Source organism: Pagrus pagrus (genome assembly GCF_965226575.1).
Source record: "Pagrus pagrus genome assembly, chromosome: 15".
Classification (NCBI taxonomy): Eukaryota; Metazoa; Chordata; class Actinopteri; order Spariformes; family Sparidae; genus Pagrus; species Pagrus pagrus.
In genome coordinates, this window is record NC_140199.1 from 15,863,547 (window position 1) to 15,875,776 (window position 12,230).

Sequence of the window (12,230 nt, forward strand, 5' to 3'; positions counted from 1 at the left end):
GGAGCCAGTCATCGAGCCGAGCTCATCTGGCAAACATCCAGGCTGCCATGAGACAGAGTCGGGCCGCCTCCAACGCTAAACCTCCTCCACATAGACACTAACCTGGATCAGGAGACTGTGGCCCTGAGTCTGGTTGATGCTAGGACGTGACCTCATGTCAGAGTTACACCTCATATGATCCAGGGTGCGGCTCTGGCTGACAGAGAGCGAGGAGACCCAACATCTGTTTGTGGGCGGCCTGTGCCACACTTGTCTGGTGCCAACTAAGGCCCTAGGCATGGATGTGCCATGACACTGTATACTGCTTCAACATGCCTGCACCCGCTTGGATATTTTGGTAAATAAACCAGATAGCAGACGGGCAGCAATTATTATTTCAAGGGCCTGGGATTACCCTGGAGCCTAATGCTTGCATGGACTGCAGCCTCTCCAAGTGTAGAGTGACTTCTGGATGAAACATCCTGTCCTGGCCTCCAGCTTATGATAGGTATTTTAATAGGCAGGGTGTACATCAAAATGAACAAAACAAAATGTTTGTCTTGAGTTAAAGAAAGGGGTGATGCCTTGGTTGGCAAGAGAGAGCAAGATCCTTATGCAAAGAGAAAATGACAGTGATAAACTCACAACAGCCCGATAATAGTTTAATTGGTCCTCTATCATGGGCACCTGTGCTACTACTGGAGTTTAATACATCCTAATCAATAATCTACTTTATTAAATATTCAGTATCTCAATTGCACAGGGCGAAAGCCACAGCTAAGGTATGTGGTCGGACATTTTTCTGTTGCCTGAGCCGTTTGTGCTCACTCAGCCTCGCAGATACAAAAACATTGCTGAGAGGCACTTTGGAGGAGGGCGAAAATAGATCTCAGTCGACTATTTTAGACACTTTTGGGGACAAAATGCTTTTATATTGTATGAGGTGGTGACGATTGAGAGAAGTGAAATCGAGGGCTTTAAAAAACATTTGCTGCAGATAGGGTTATTGATAGACGTCCTTTAAAAGAGTGAAAATATAAACAGAGATTATGATGAAAAAATAAGGATGAATAAAAGTTGTTCAGTCGTTGTCTCATTAAGCCACGTTGATGGGACACATGGTAGTAAATTTAGTTGGAGAGGAAACACATTTTCCTCTTACGCATGCTGTCACATAACATTTTATGTGCAGGATACATTTTTCAGTAAAATACAAGTGAAAGTGGGGGTAGAAACTGTAGTAGTCCTTACAGACAGACACAGTTTGTTTAGGCATTATTTGAACATGGATGTTATCACATGCAATAAAATACAATACACTGTCACTTTAAGGACAGCGACCACTTACCGCTTTGTCAAACTCCATCTCTGAAAAGAATTTATACCAAGGCTCATTCTCTAAATCTACATCTTCTGGACTTACATCCTGAGTCTAGGGGCATGGCAACAAAAAGGGGAGGAGAAAGACAAAGAGAAGACAGTTCAGACAGCACAGAATATACACACCAAGGTAATGAGCCTAACACACATTGATGATGGAGTCAAGGTTTGTACACAACACCATGAATGATCAGCAACCCTGTACTGTGTTCTCAATGAAGAAGATACCTAATTTTCTTTCGACAAGTAAACTGAAGGATGGGTTCACATTTTTTCTGGTCTATCTTAAAGGAATAGTTGATGCTTTGGAAGATCTCTTATGTATGAGAAATAAGAAGCTACATCCAGCAGCCAATTAGCTTTGTTTTGCATAAAAAACTGGAAAAAAGGGGGAAACAGCCAGCCTGGCTATGTCCAGTAATAACAAAATCTGCCTAGCATCACCTCTTAAGCTTACATCAGTTTACAGGAGTCTTGTTGTCACCACGAGGTTGCCAGGCAACCAGCTGAGACTACAGGAAGTCACTGCTTCTGGCTGAGTTACTGAGCAGTTTTCCACTGTATTTGTTTTCTGGAAGTTACAGTGACAGGCGACAAACTGTAACACAGTTACCTTTAACAAAATTAGGGATTTCTCTCGTGTGAACATTGTCGGACACATTTAAGATAATGTAAGTACACAACTCAACAAAATAAACTACACAGGTCCTGTCGTTTTTAGACATTTCAATGCAGAAATGTTACATATTATATCTTTGAGAGGTGCTGGCTTTAGCTAAATATCTAATGGATGCCCCAAAATGTCAGACAACTCCTATAATATACACTCAAATATGCATATTAAAAAATGTTATAGGAAACTGATGGAATACAATGAGGGAAATTGGTACTGAAAAGAATTCAACTTGGGAAAATATGCACTTGATTTGACTGCTGAAGCCTCATATAAGCCTCTGCTGACGTTTTGACATTTTGACATTTTCTCTCTCTTCTGACATTTACTTTAGAAAAATAAAAATCATTTTGTGGCTAGAACGGACAGCAGGAACATTTTCATCCACCAAAATGTTTCAATGTACAAATGGGATTACAGATAATGTATAAAAATAGACAGGAAAAAAATGAAGCCATCCTTTGAGCAAATCTTTTAACCTAAAAGTGCTGTTATTTAATGTGAACCACATACTTATTATTTTCATTTTATTCTACCTAATCGACAGACACATACAGATGATGACCACCTAAACATGCAAACTCATTTTTTGAGCTGTAATATGATTATCTGGTAGAAATATATTTTTGGTAGGTCTCATGTTTGTAAGTGCCAACACTGCTTTAAGCACCAGAGACTAAAAAGAATGGACCTAATGTAGGAAATGACAGCAACAAGAACACTGACCCATGATAACTGAGCTTGTAAGTGACAAACAACGGAGTCCATTATTTTAAAGTGGTCCCAGGATTAACTGGAGCGAACTCTCTTTAATGAGTGTGTTTGATGCCAGATCTTGGCTGACGACGTTTACTAGCTTGATGTAACTGAGTGTCAGACAAACAATAATTATATAATCAACTAACTGCTTAATCACAATACTGAACACCTCCGTGACCTCTATTATATAAGATGGAAATATAAAAGGATGTGTTCTGCTTTTGGCAAATATTATACTGCAAATTAAGACAGCAGCTGCCGTTTATCTATTATATGTGACAAAGCTCATCCCTAGAATTCAGCCCTCAAGGACACTGACTAATGCCGCGTCGTTTGATTCAGCAAAAACTATTAAGGCCACAGACAAAAGTAGGGTGGAGAGCATTACACTTCCTCTCAAGAAAACACACAGGATCCATGTTTTGTGTCAGCACTGGGATCCTCTCACACCGAACCGATTCACTCCAATAACCTTAAATCGAAGACAGGAAGACAATGGCTATCCTTGTAAGTGATACTCCCCCGTTGCCAAGCAGGATCATCTGTCGCCGAAACGGGACACCCTTTAGGAATGTGGTGCACATGGCGATTCAGGCTGCACATACGTTGCCTTCCAAGCTGTTAGTGAAGCTGCCACCCGGGAGCTTAGATACAGAGGTGGTGGGTGGGGGTGTGGATGGTGGGGGACAGCTAACACGGCATGCACACAGACAGGAAGAGAGAGACAGAGCGAGAGAGGGAGAGGAATAGGCAGGCGGCGAGCATACCGTTCTCTCCAGCTTCAGCACTGACGATTTCCCCGGCTCGTACTCAAAGATGCTCTTGGGCTCGGCGCGGTACTTCCTGGTGTCTACCTTTTTATCCGGGGGCTCCCACTCGTTCCTGTGGAGAGCCGGGTGTCAGGGAGGGGTTGGGGTGTGGGATGGAAGAGAGCCAATCCTTATCAAGTAGTCTCCATGGCAACCAGCATAGGCTAAGATGTTTTTTTTTTTTCAATCTAAACATGACGTCCGTCCTCATTATCCCGGCTCTCTCTCCTCCCCTCACTCACTTCTTCTAATGATGATATGACAGAAAATCCAATTCATGGTTGAGCTAAATCCGTAATTTGATCAAGTAAACAAGATTCAACCCGATGAGTAAAAACAGAGCACAGCGTTTCCAATGAGAATTTCTTAATACACAGCCAATGCTTAAATTACTGCTCAGAGGAGACTGAAATAAGACTTTAAATAAGAAACACCTCATCTTACAAATATTCTCACCACACCACACACATTCTTTCTTTCTGGCTTCTTTTTGGGCATCAAGAACATCAAGCAGCTTATTTTCAAAGATGCACAAAGACATGTGCCCCCCTCACACATAACCACTTATGAAAGAGGAAGGTCAGTCCTCCACATGTCATCTGCAGCTCAGTTTATCCTCCATCACCTGCCCTCTTTCATCACTACATCACTCATTTCTCTGAGCAGATTGTTCTGAGTCAATGCTGAGATATATGTGGAGGGATGAGGCTAATCCCACCTTGAGTGAAAACTGGAGGACACAGTAGAGGAGCCACCAGGGATAAAATGACCTCATATTTGCAAATTCAGGAAGAAGGAATTGATCTTTTGCCCTGCTGTGCTTAGTCGTGTTCAGTTGAACTTACTAGAAGTGAATGTAAATAAAGATATCACAGGACAGTTTTTATAGAAGTGACTTTTATGTCATACTGTGAATAATGCACATTACGGACCACCATTACAGTTATGGTTTTAACAGTATTTAACACTATGTGTTTCATCGTAATCGTGATGGGAAATTGCGATCTTTCATCCCAACTTTGAAATGTCCTGTAGTTTATAGGACGACTTAAAATAGCCTGTGAATTTCTCCATTTGCACCATTAAAACACAATATTGCATTGCACCGTGGCTTAGGATGTACAGTAGAGCGGGTCGTCCACTTATCAGAAGGTTGGTGGTTTGATCCACAGATCCCCAGACAGAACATCACCAAAGGAAGAGCCACGTGAAGTAATTCACCACTCAGCATTGCTTCATCACTCTATTGGTATGGTCATGTCGCACAAATCTGCTAGTCTATGACGTAATAAGTAGTTTGGAAACAGAGGTAAGAAGACCTTTAACACTGCCTGTTATAGAAACAGACAGAAATAGGATTTCTCTAGTGAGAATTATATATATGGTGAGTTCCATAATTTTCATTTGTTTGCATTTGAATTATTCAAAGTTGTGAACAGCTTCTTCCTTCATTGACAAACATGAACAGTACTGAGCTTTTTTTGTGAAATATTGAAATGAAAGTCATAAGGAGGGTTGGAGCAGATGGATGAGACTGACCTTTTGGCAGACGGTTTGAGGGAAGAGGAGCGTGTTGGCACAGGCATCGACCGGCCTCTAGAATCGACCTCGGCGTCACTTTTTGAGCGTGGGACTGTTTTCACTGCAAACAGGCACATAAATATTGATGGGTATGCATATGCATGATGCGTCAACTGAAATGTTGCCAGTGTTTAAGTCTAACATGTGAGTGTCATCCTGGATGAATCTCAAACCATTTTAATACAGATCACATACTGTTGTTATGTCCTTTGTAAAATGTGAATGTTGTAATTGAATCAAAAGACCAATTCCAAAACTCACCATCTTTCAAGTAACCAAAGGGGCTGGGACCATCATCTGAAAGAGGAACAGACAATAATTAAAAATCATTTATCACACTTTTTTTTATTTATCTCTGTTCTGTTACTTGAAAAGCATTGAATACAGCACTCAGCTAAATAATTCATAAGGCATTAGAAACTGTCTTTTCCTTTGTTTTCCTCCCTGCCTCACACCTTCCATTAAGACCGAGCATTACAGGTTCAACAGACAAAATCAAAGTGTGCCAAATCAAAGCACTTTACAGGAGGCATTACTGGACTAAAAAGGGATCCAGGCATCGATGAGCGTCAAGGTCCTGAATAAGTAATGCACTGTAAAGCAAGAAAGCCATAACATCCAGAAAGATCTCTGTAAAAGTTGAAGGATTACTTTGAGATAACATTTATAGAATCAGGTATTCTGTATCATGTCATGCTGCGACTGAGAAACCTGCTGTATGTACAGTTTGTGGTACAACTAAAGACTTAGATGGGTCTTTCTCTAAGGCTGCATAGAAATATCTTTTTACCTTTCACCCAAAACTAAAACATGAATCTCCACATAAACACTTACACAAAACTGAATGGTGAAGCTTGTTAGCGACAGTGCACATTCTGAGGGTTGTGCAACTGCCTAGGAGACTGAACTCAGGGCAGGACAGTACAGTACCTCAGTGCAGGACTGCAGCAGCATCTAGTGGCTTTAATAGTACACTACATCAATGCGCTTCTGTATGATGACAATTCTCTTAGATAAAGCTTTTACAAATAATGAAATATTTGGGAAATCAATTGTGTGAAGCTTTCAATATCAGATGGTTAACAGCAGAAAGAGAAAGGCCATGAGTAGTTGTTACATTTTTCAAGTGAAGATAAAATTACACTACAAGGTTTCGTGCATCATCCTTGTCAACATGTCAATACCGAAGTACCCTTGTGGAGCTGGCCGTGTTTAAATTAAGATTTTAAAGGCACAATCATTTTTTTTTTGGTGGCAACCTTAATTACATGGTATATTTTATTAACAAACCTTTACAAAGGTTACTGATGTTCATCTTTTAACAGCTTTGTAAGGCATTAAAGGGGCAATTTAGTTTTGCACTTACATAAAGTTGGTGGACTTACAGGAAACAGTTTTTTTTTTTTTTAAACTGTCAAAATTGATGAAGCAGAGGACATGTTATCCTGACTTTGTGTTCCTAGTGCGAGTCAAGCTTGAAAAACAATGGCTTCTACATTTCCCATACTCCGACTCTTTTTAAAATGACCCAGAAGGACGTGGCAGCCATTATAAGTGCTGGTTGAATAGTATAATTCAGGACTGTCCTTTACAAAAGGAAAGGAGATAATACCAACCCACAATTCCTTGCAGCAGCAACATGTAGAGCGACGCACCAATCATCCATCTTCGCATAATTGCCTATCCTATTGTAAGTGCAGTCGGATTTGGTTTTTCTTTCAGAATTCTCCTTCAAATCTTTCCTTGACCTCAGGACTTTCTCCATCAGCGTTGAGGAAAAGACACAGGATGTAGTTTTTTTTACTATTCGATGCAGCCTTGAAGTCTCCAGGCCCTATCCTAGACAACCTAAATTACATCATTACATTTAGTTTAGTGATATAAGCCTGTCACTTAATTAAAGGGTGGGTGTGCGTATTTGTTTCGATCACTGATTGTGCCTTTTGCTGTATTTTACCGCTCAGAACAAAGGTTGTTTTTTGCAGCAGACATTTTGCCTTGTCATAGGAGGAAAAGTACAGATGTCACTAATAACATTAACAACAACTCTGTTCTATTTAAGTCATAACAGTGAGCCATCGTGCACAATACATGACCCTGAAGCTGAATCAGCTAAATGGGATTCAGCCATCATATATTTTATCTTTTACGCCTGAGGTTTTCCTACTCTGACATGTCAAAATGTCTTTTGTGAAAAAGGCCTATTAAATCCAAAAAGCATACTGATCTTGAACATGCCCCAGGAGAGCAAAACTGAGTTATATCAGGAAATCTGCACGAAACCTGCAGTGTATGTAAGACTTATGGAGACAGCAGCTCTATGGTATGGAACAGATGTCAGAAAAGATTAGGAAAAGCCTTTCAAATACTTTGTACATCTTCAAGGTATGTGGCTTTGTACTCGCCACAGGGCCAGGTATGACAGATTAAACACAGCTCAAGTATTTGAAAGATCTCAGGATGGCTGCAGATTAGTAAAGCAAACGATAGCGGAGTCACTGCCATCGGATACCTTTGGATTTCATCTGAATGTCATAGTTCTCAGGGAAAATGTAGGTGGGGCGGTAAGGGTTTTCCTCAATAGGCTCTGAGCACAGTGATGGAGAGACAGAGCACAGCGTGACATAACATACAAACACATATAGAAACACACAGACGGCTTTGACACCAACAGCGAACAACATGATCGGCAAAAGTGATCAGGCACAAAAAAATGTGGAAGTGATGATTTTCTCTTACCTGGTATTCTGTGTATCTGTTTAAACATTGTCTTGTACCAGTCTTTGGACTTTTCAGTGTTCTGAAATTAAGAAGGGGAGATTGTTAATTGATTGATTGAGTGTCAACTTTGTTATCTTAAAGCAGCACTGGTGATGTTCAAGGCTATACTGCAGCACAATTTAGACACAAGGCACAGTGGGCATAGAAATACTTTGAAAAAGACATTAAGAACATACATATGTATATACATACTATGTTACAATAAAGAATAGTGATATGCTTTAAGTAAATACTAACTCTTCTTCTGTATGATATAAACAAAACACCCATTAACCATCTGCAGTGAGTAGATTAGTGTTCATCTGACAGGAGGTTTTGTCGCTCACCCGTACAGGCACAATGGGCTGGTTGAGAGGACTGAGGACAGGGGAGTTCAGTGACAGCCGCAGCCTCTTCCAGTCCATATCAGGGACCGGACTGACTGAGTCTCGCCCAGGTTCAGGGCTTTTGTCCCTTTCTGGGGTCGGATCTGTTACACAAAAAATTAAAACATCAAAACCAGCACATTTCTTGTGAAATGAAAGTGAATACCAGGTGATTAACTGTTGAACTTTCTGCAAACATTTTTATATGTGCTGGAAAAAAAAAATTAATAAATGCAAAATGCTACTGGTACATCACAGAATGCATTATGAATGCATTATGAAATTATTATAACTACCATAAAAACACCATATTTTGCACAATTACTTTTGTGCACATATCTAATATTGGGGAGTAACCAGTTACCTGTTACAAGTTACACGTGACTGAGTTAAAAAATGCATGTAATTGTAATCTGGCACAGTTACTGCAAAAAAATATGTTACTAACAAAGTGTTGGTGATTACAACCAAATATATTATATTCTTCACCGTAGACACTATTTCTGTTACTTATATTTGCGGGACAGATTTGAGTATAGCACCACTCCAGTCATCAGGCAGTATGCACTTTTGATTGGATCACTTGTTTGAATTTGCGTTGCCTCTCCTCTGTCAATCAGATCAATGCACATTGCTTGCATTTTGCAATTTTGATTGGTTGATTTGATAGATTTTTATGTGCGTTCAAGATGTAATTTAGCTCTATATTTTGTAACTGTGCATCCAGTGAGCCACATATGTACAATTTATCAAGCTTTACTGCCCAGTTCAAAACATTTGTTAGAAATGTAATGAAAAAGTAATCAAATGTAAAGTTACACACTTTGACGCAGCAAATAAAATTGTTCCATCACTGCACATATAAAGCATGTGAAACTTGACCTTGAAGAGTGAGCTGGGACAGGTTTAAGTAAGTGGAAATAAGAAGAAAATTTAAAATCTCATTCTGGTAGTCATGGTAACCTTTATGTCAAACCTGTTATGTGAACTGCAGGGAAATACGCAGGAATAAAATATACCCCTGATGTTTCTGTAAAGTCTGCCACCTCCTTTAATTGTCATATTTCCAGTGACACATAAAATATGACTCACTCACTTCAAGAGGCTCGTGGCGAACACATTTCTCTGGCAGTGTTACGGCAGTGGGAGGGTGACAGATTGTTCAGTCAAAGAACAAAAAATATTTGTCTGTAATAAAACTGAGACTGCTGCTGGCTAAGTTTAGGACATGAAAAGTAAATGACAAATATGTATTAGACGTCATCAAGTCCCCAGTGCATACCTTCAAAATGAGAAAGATGCTTTTGCTGCTCTGTTGTGAGAGAAAGACACACAAGGACAGGACAGTGAAGGGTGTGACAAAGCAATGAAGCAAACGTGAGAAAGCACTGGTTATGTGAAACACAGAGCAGGACGATGCTGATGGATCACAGACAAGACAGGGTCTAGATACAGCTAAGACTACCATAAAGCTCAGCTCATAAAATGTCACACAGACATGTAAAAGCATGTTCATGGCAAACTTGAGAGCTTTTGGAAATGGCCCCGTCTTACAGACTGGCGTGCTCACCTCTGTTGTGCTGCAGCAGGACTATGGTGGGGTTAACTGTGCTAGTGCAGGGATAAACAGAGTTGGACGTTGATGTGATACAGTCCTGAACGTCAGTGAAGGACGGAGGCTGATTTTCGCTGATACTTTCTGGTGAATATACCTGAAAGTAACAGAAGATACACACTAAAATTTATAAACGTTAACAATTTTTCCTTGGAATTTCATCTCAAACTAAAGAGATCACACAGTTCTCATAACTGTAAAACCACAAAGAGCCAAACAAAAGCCTGTTAAATGAAATGGAAGTAAACGTACCTGGCACTGAGTGTTGTTTACAGGAGGTAAATCAGCTGTGATGTTGCTGCCTCCCTCAGCCAATCCTGCTTTAGAACTGTCTCCATTAATCTGGCTTGTCCAGCCACCTAAAAAGAGTCCAGAACTCTCTCAGTTTGGCAGCCAGTGCAGCAAGAATAAAAACAGACTGAAGATGATGCTAAAAAGTAAAGAGTATTTAGTAGAAAAGGAAAACATTACAGCTAATTGCTCATCAAATAAATCTCCATTACAGTTAGTGGGGCGTGAATGCTTTCCTTGGTGGTTTTCATGCACAGAGATGTTAATATGGCCAGGAAAGGAAAAAAAAAAGATTCTCCCACAATCTCTGAACTCTGTCATCAGAACAAAGCGCCTATTCAGTGAGCTGCAAAGGCCATTTGTTCCAGTGGCCTTTATGTTCAGGCTGTACAACAATTAAAGCATCTCCCGAAAAGCCTTGGCCAGCCTCCAGTTCCACTGTGCTCTACGTAACAAACAAGCCCACAGTCAAGGCGCCCTGCTCCAAAGTGCAACGTGGGAAGGCCGCAACAAAAAAGCTCTTTGACACACGCATGAAAATATGAGCAATCGCCCTTTAACGCGACTCTGAGCGCCACTGAGCATGCACTTCAAAACGTGACGAGTTACATAATCCTGACATCAAAACAGCACTCTGAAAGGCATGTGGGGAATTCTTACGACAAAATAAAATGATGAAATGCTTTTTAAATTACAGCAACACTCACACGCTGTGTCCACATTCTACAGAGACTTGTGCTTTTTTTCACATGGCTGTGCAACTATTACGGTCCTCCAAATATTTTTTCATCATGTGGAGAGTTGTTATGAAACAGCTGTGGCATTTGCTTGGACTTACTTGGCGTTGTGATGACATTTGGCTCTTGGCTGATGCAGCCCTCATCATCTATGTGGACGAGGGTGGCCCTTAGAGTCACCACTCCTTTGCCTTTGCACACTCTGCTTGGGTCCAGATCTGAAAAGATTCAATATAAGAGTCTCACTGCCACAGCTCCTCATCGTTCAAGGCATTGGAGCGTTATATTCAATATCCTCAAGGTGCACTGCTGCTGGGAATCTAAGTTATTTAGCTAACCCTACCACATGCCCCAAAAGACTGAAATAGAACTGTAACATCAAAACCAGGTCATTAATTTAATATCCTTCTGTCCCGTAAAGCTAATTGCCATGATCACACTGTCAGAGCTGGAAGTAGAGCAGCTGGAGCTCGTCCTGTCTCAGCACAGGTTATATTAAAGTGACAGCACACTGTTAACGAGTGAGTTGAAAGTGAGTTAAAAGCATGACTCTAAGTTTTCTTTGTGAGTGTGAGGTCTCCCACAGTTGTAGACCATGAAAGATTGATGAGACGGAGCGATACGTCACCTGCAGCAGGAATCAGGTCAGGAGAGCCTTTCATGTTTGTCAGAGGTGTGATCCTGACAGCGCAGACCGCCCGAGGACCTGATCGGACTTTAATACACAAAAAAGACGTGGGTGAAATGTCTGAAATTTCTCATCAGTTAAAGTTAAGTTACAAAGTGAATACAAAAACACCCCCTTTAGAGGAAACAATGTAGAAAACCCAGGAGGAATGGAAGATCTTAACACAGTCTATACCAATAAAAGCTTTAAATGAAAGCGTTTGTGTGTCTTTGTGCTTCACCAGTATCCAATTATTAAACTAATTATTTATTACTATAACTACTCAGTGGTAATTTCATAAAGTAGGCCCACTGAATAATTTGTTGAACTCAGAGTGAGATGACTTACTGGGAGTTGCACTCGGTCTTACGCTGCCCTCTTCTGGAGAGGCCTGGAGGAGAAACACAGGGACAAATATTCGATAGTGTTATCAAGGACAGGAACTGATATCTGGAGAGTATACTGCACATAAATCAGTGTCATTTATCATTAAGCATCAGCCTGCAGATAGAGCAGCAAAGATAAATCACAATAATATACTACAGTTAAGAAAGATATTCCTTATAGTCTGTTTGTTGCAAACTACACATGTA

At 40.5% G+C, this 12,230-nt stretch overlaps 1 protein-coding gene across 1 annotated transcript in view; it reads right to left on the bottom strand.

Annotated features, from left to right (window-relative positions):
- Positions 1-12,024, bottom strand: part of sorbs1 (sorbin and SH3 domain containing 1) — a 34,332-nt gene extending 22,308 nt beyond the window's left edge. The window contains exons 1-13 of the mRNA XM_084376546.1: positions 11,986-12,024; positions 11,599-11,685; positions 11,072-11,188; positions 10,195-10,301; positions 9,898-10,039; positions 9,610-9,639; positions 8,289-8,431; positions 7,921-7,981; positions 7,694-7,768; positions 5,443-5,478; positions 5,140-5,242; positions 3,559-3,673; positions 1,328-1,411 (exon numbers count right to left, since the gene is read on the bottom strand). Coding sequence (XP_084232672.1) covers positions 1,328-1,411; positions 3,559-3,673; positions 5,140-5,242; positions 5,443-5,478; positions 7,694-7,768; positions 7,921-7,981; positions 8,289-8,431; positions 9,610-9,639; positions 9,898-10,039; positions 10,195-10,301; positions 11,072-11,188; positions 11,599-11,632 — 1,047 coding nt within the window. The 5' untranslated portion in view covers positions 11,633-11,685; positions 11,986-12,024. The remainder of the gene's footprint in view (positions 1-1,327; positions 1,412-3,558; positions 3,674-5,139; positions 5,243-5,442; positions 5,479-7,693; positions 7,769-7,920; positions 7,982-8,288; positions 8,432-9,609; positions 9,640-9,897; positions 10,040-10,194; positions 10,302-11,071; positions 11,189-11,598; positions 11,686-11,985) is intronic.
- Positions 12,025-12,230: the final 206 nt, after the last annotated feature.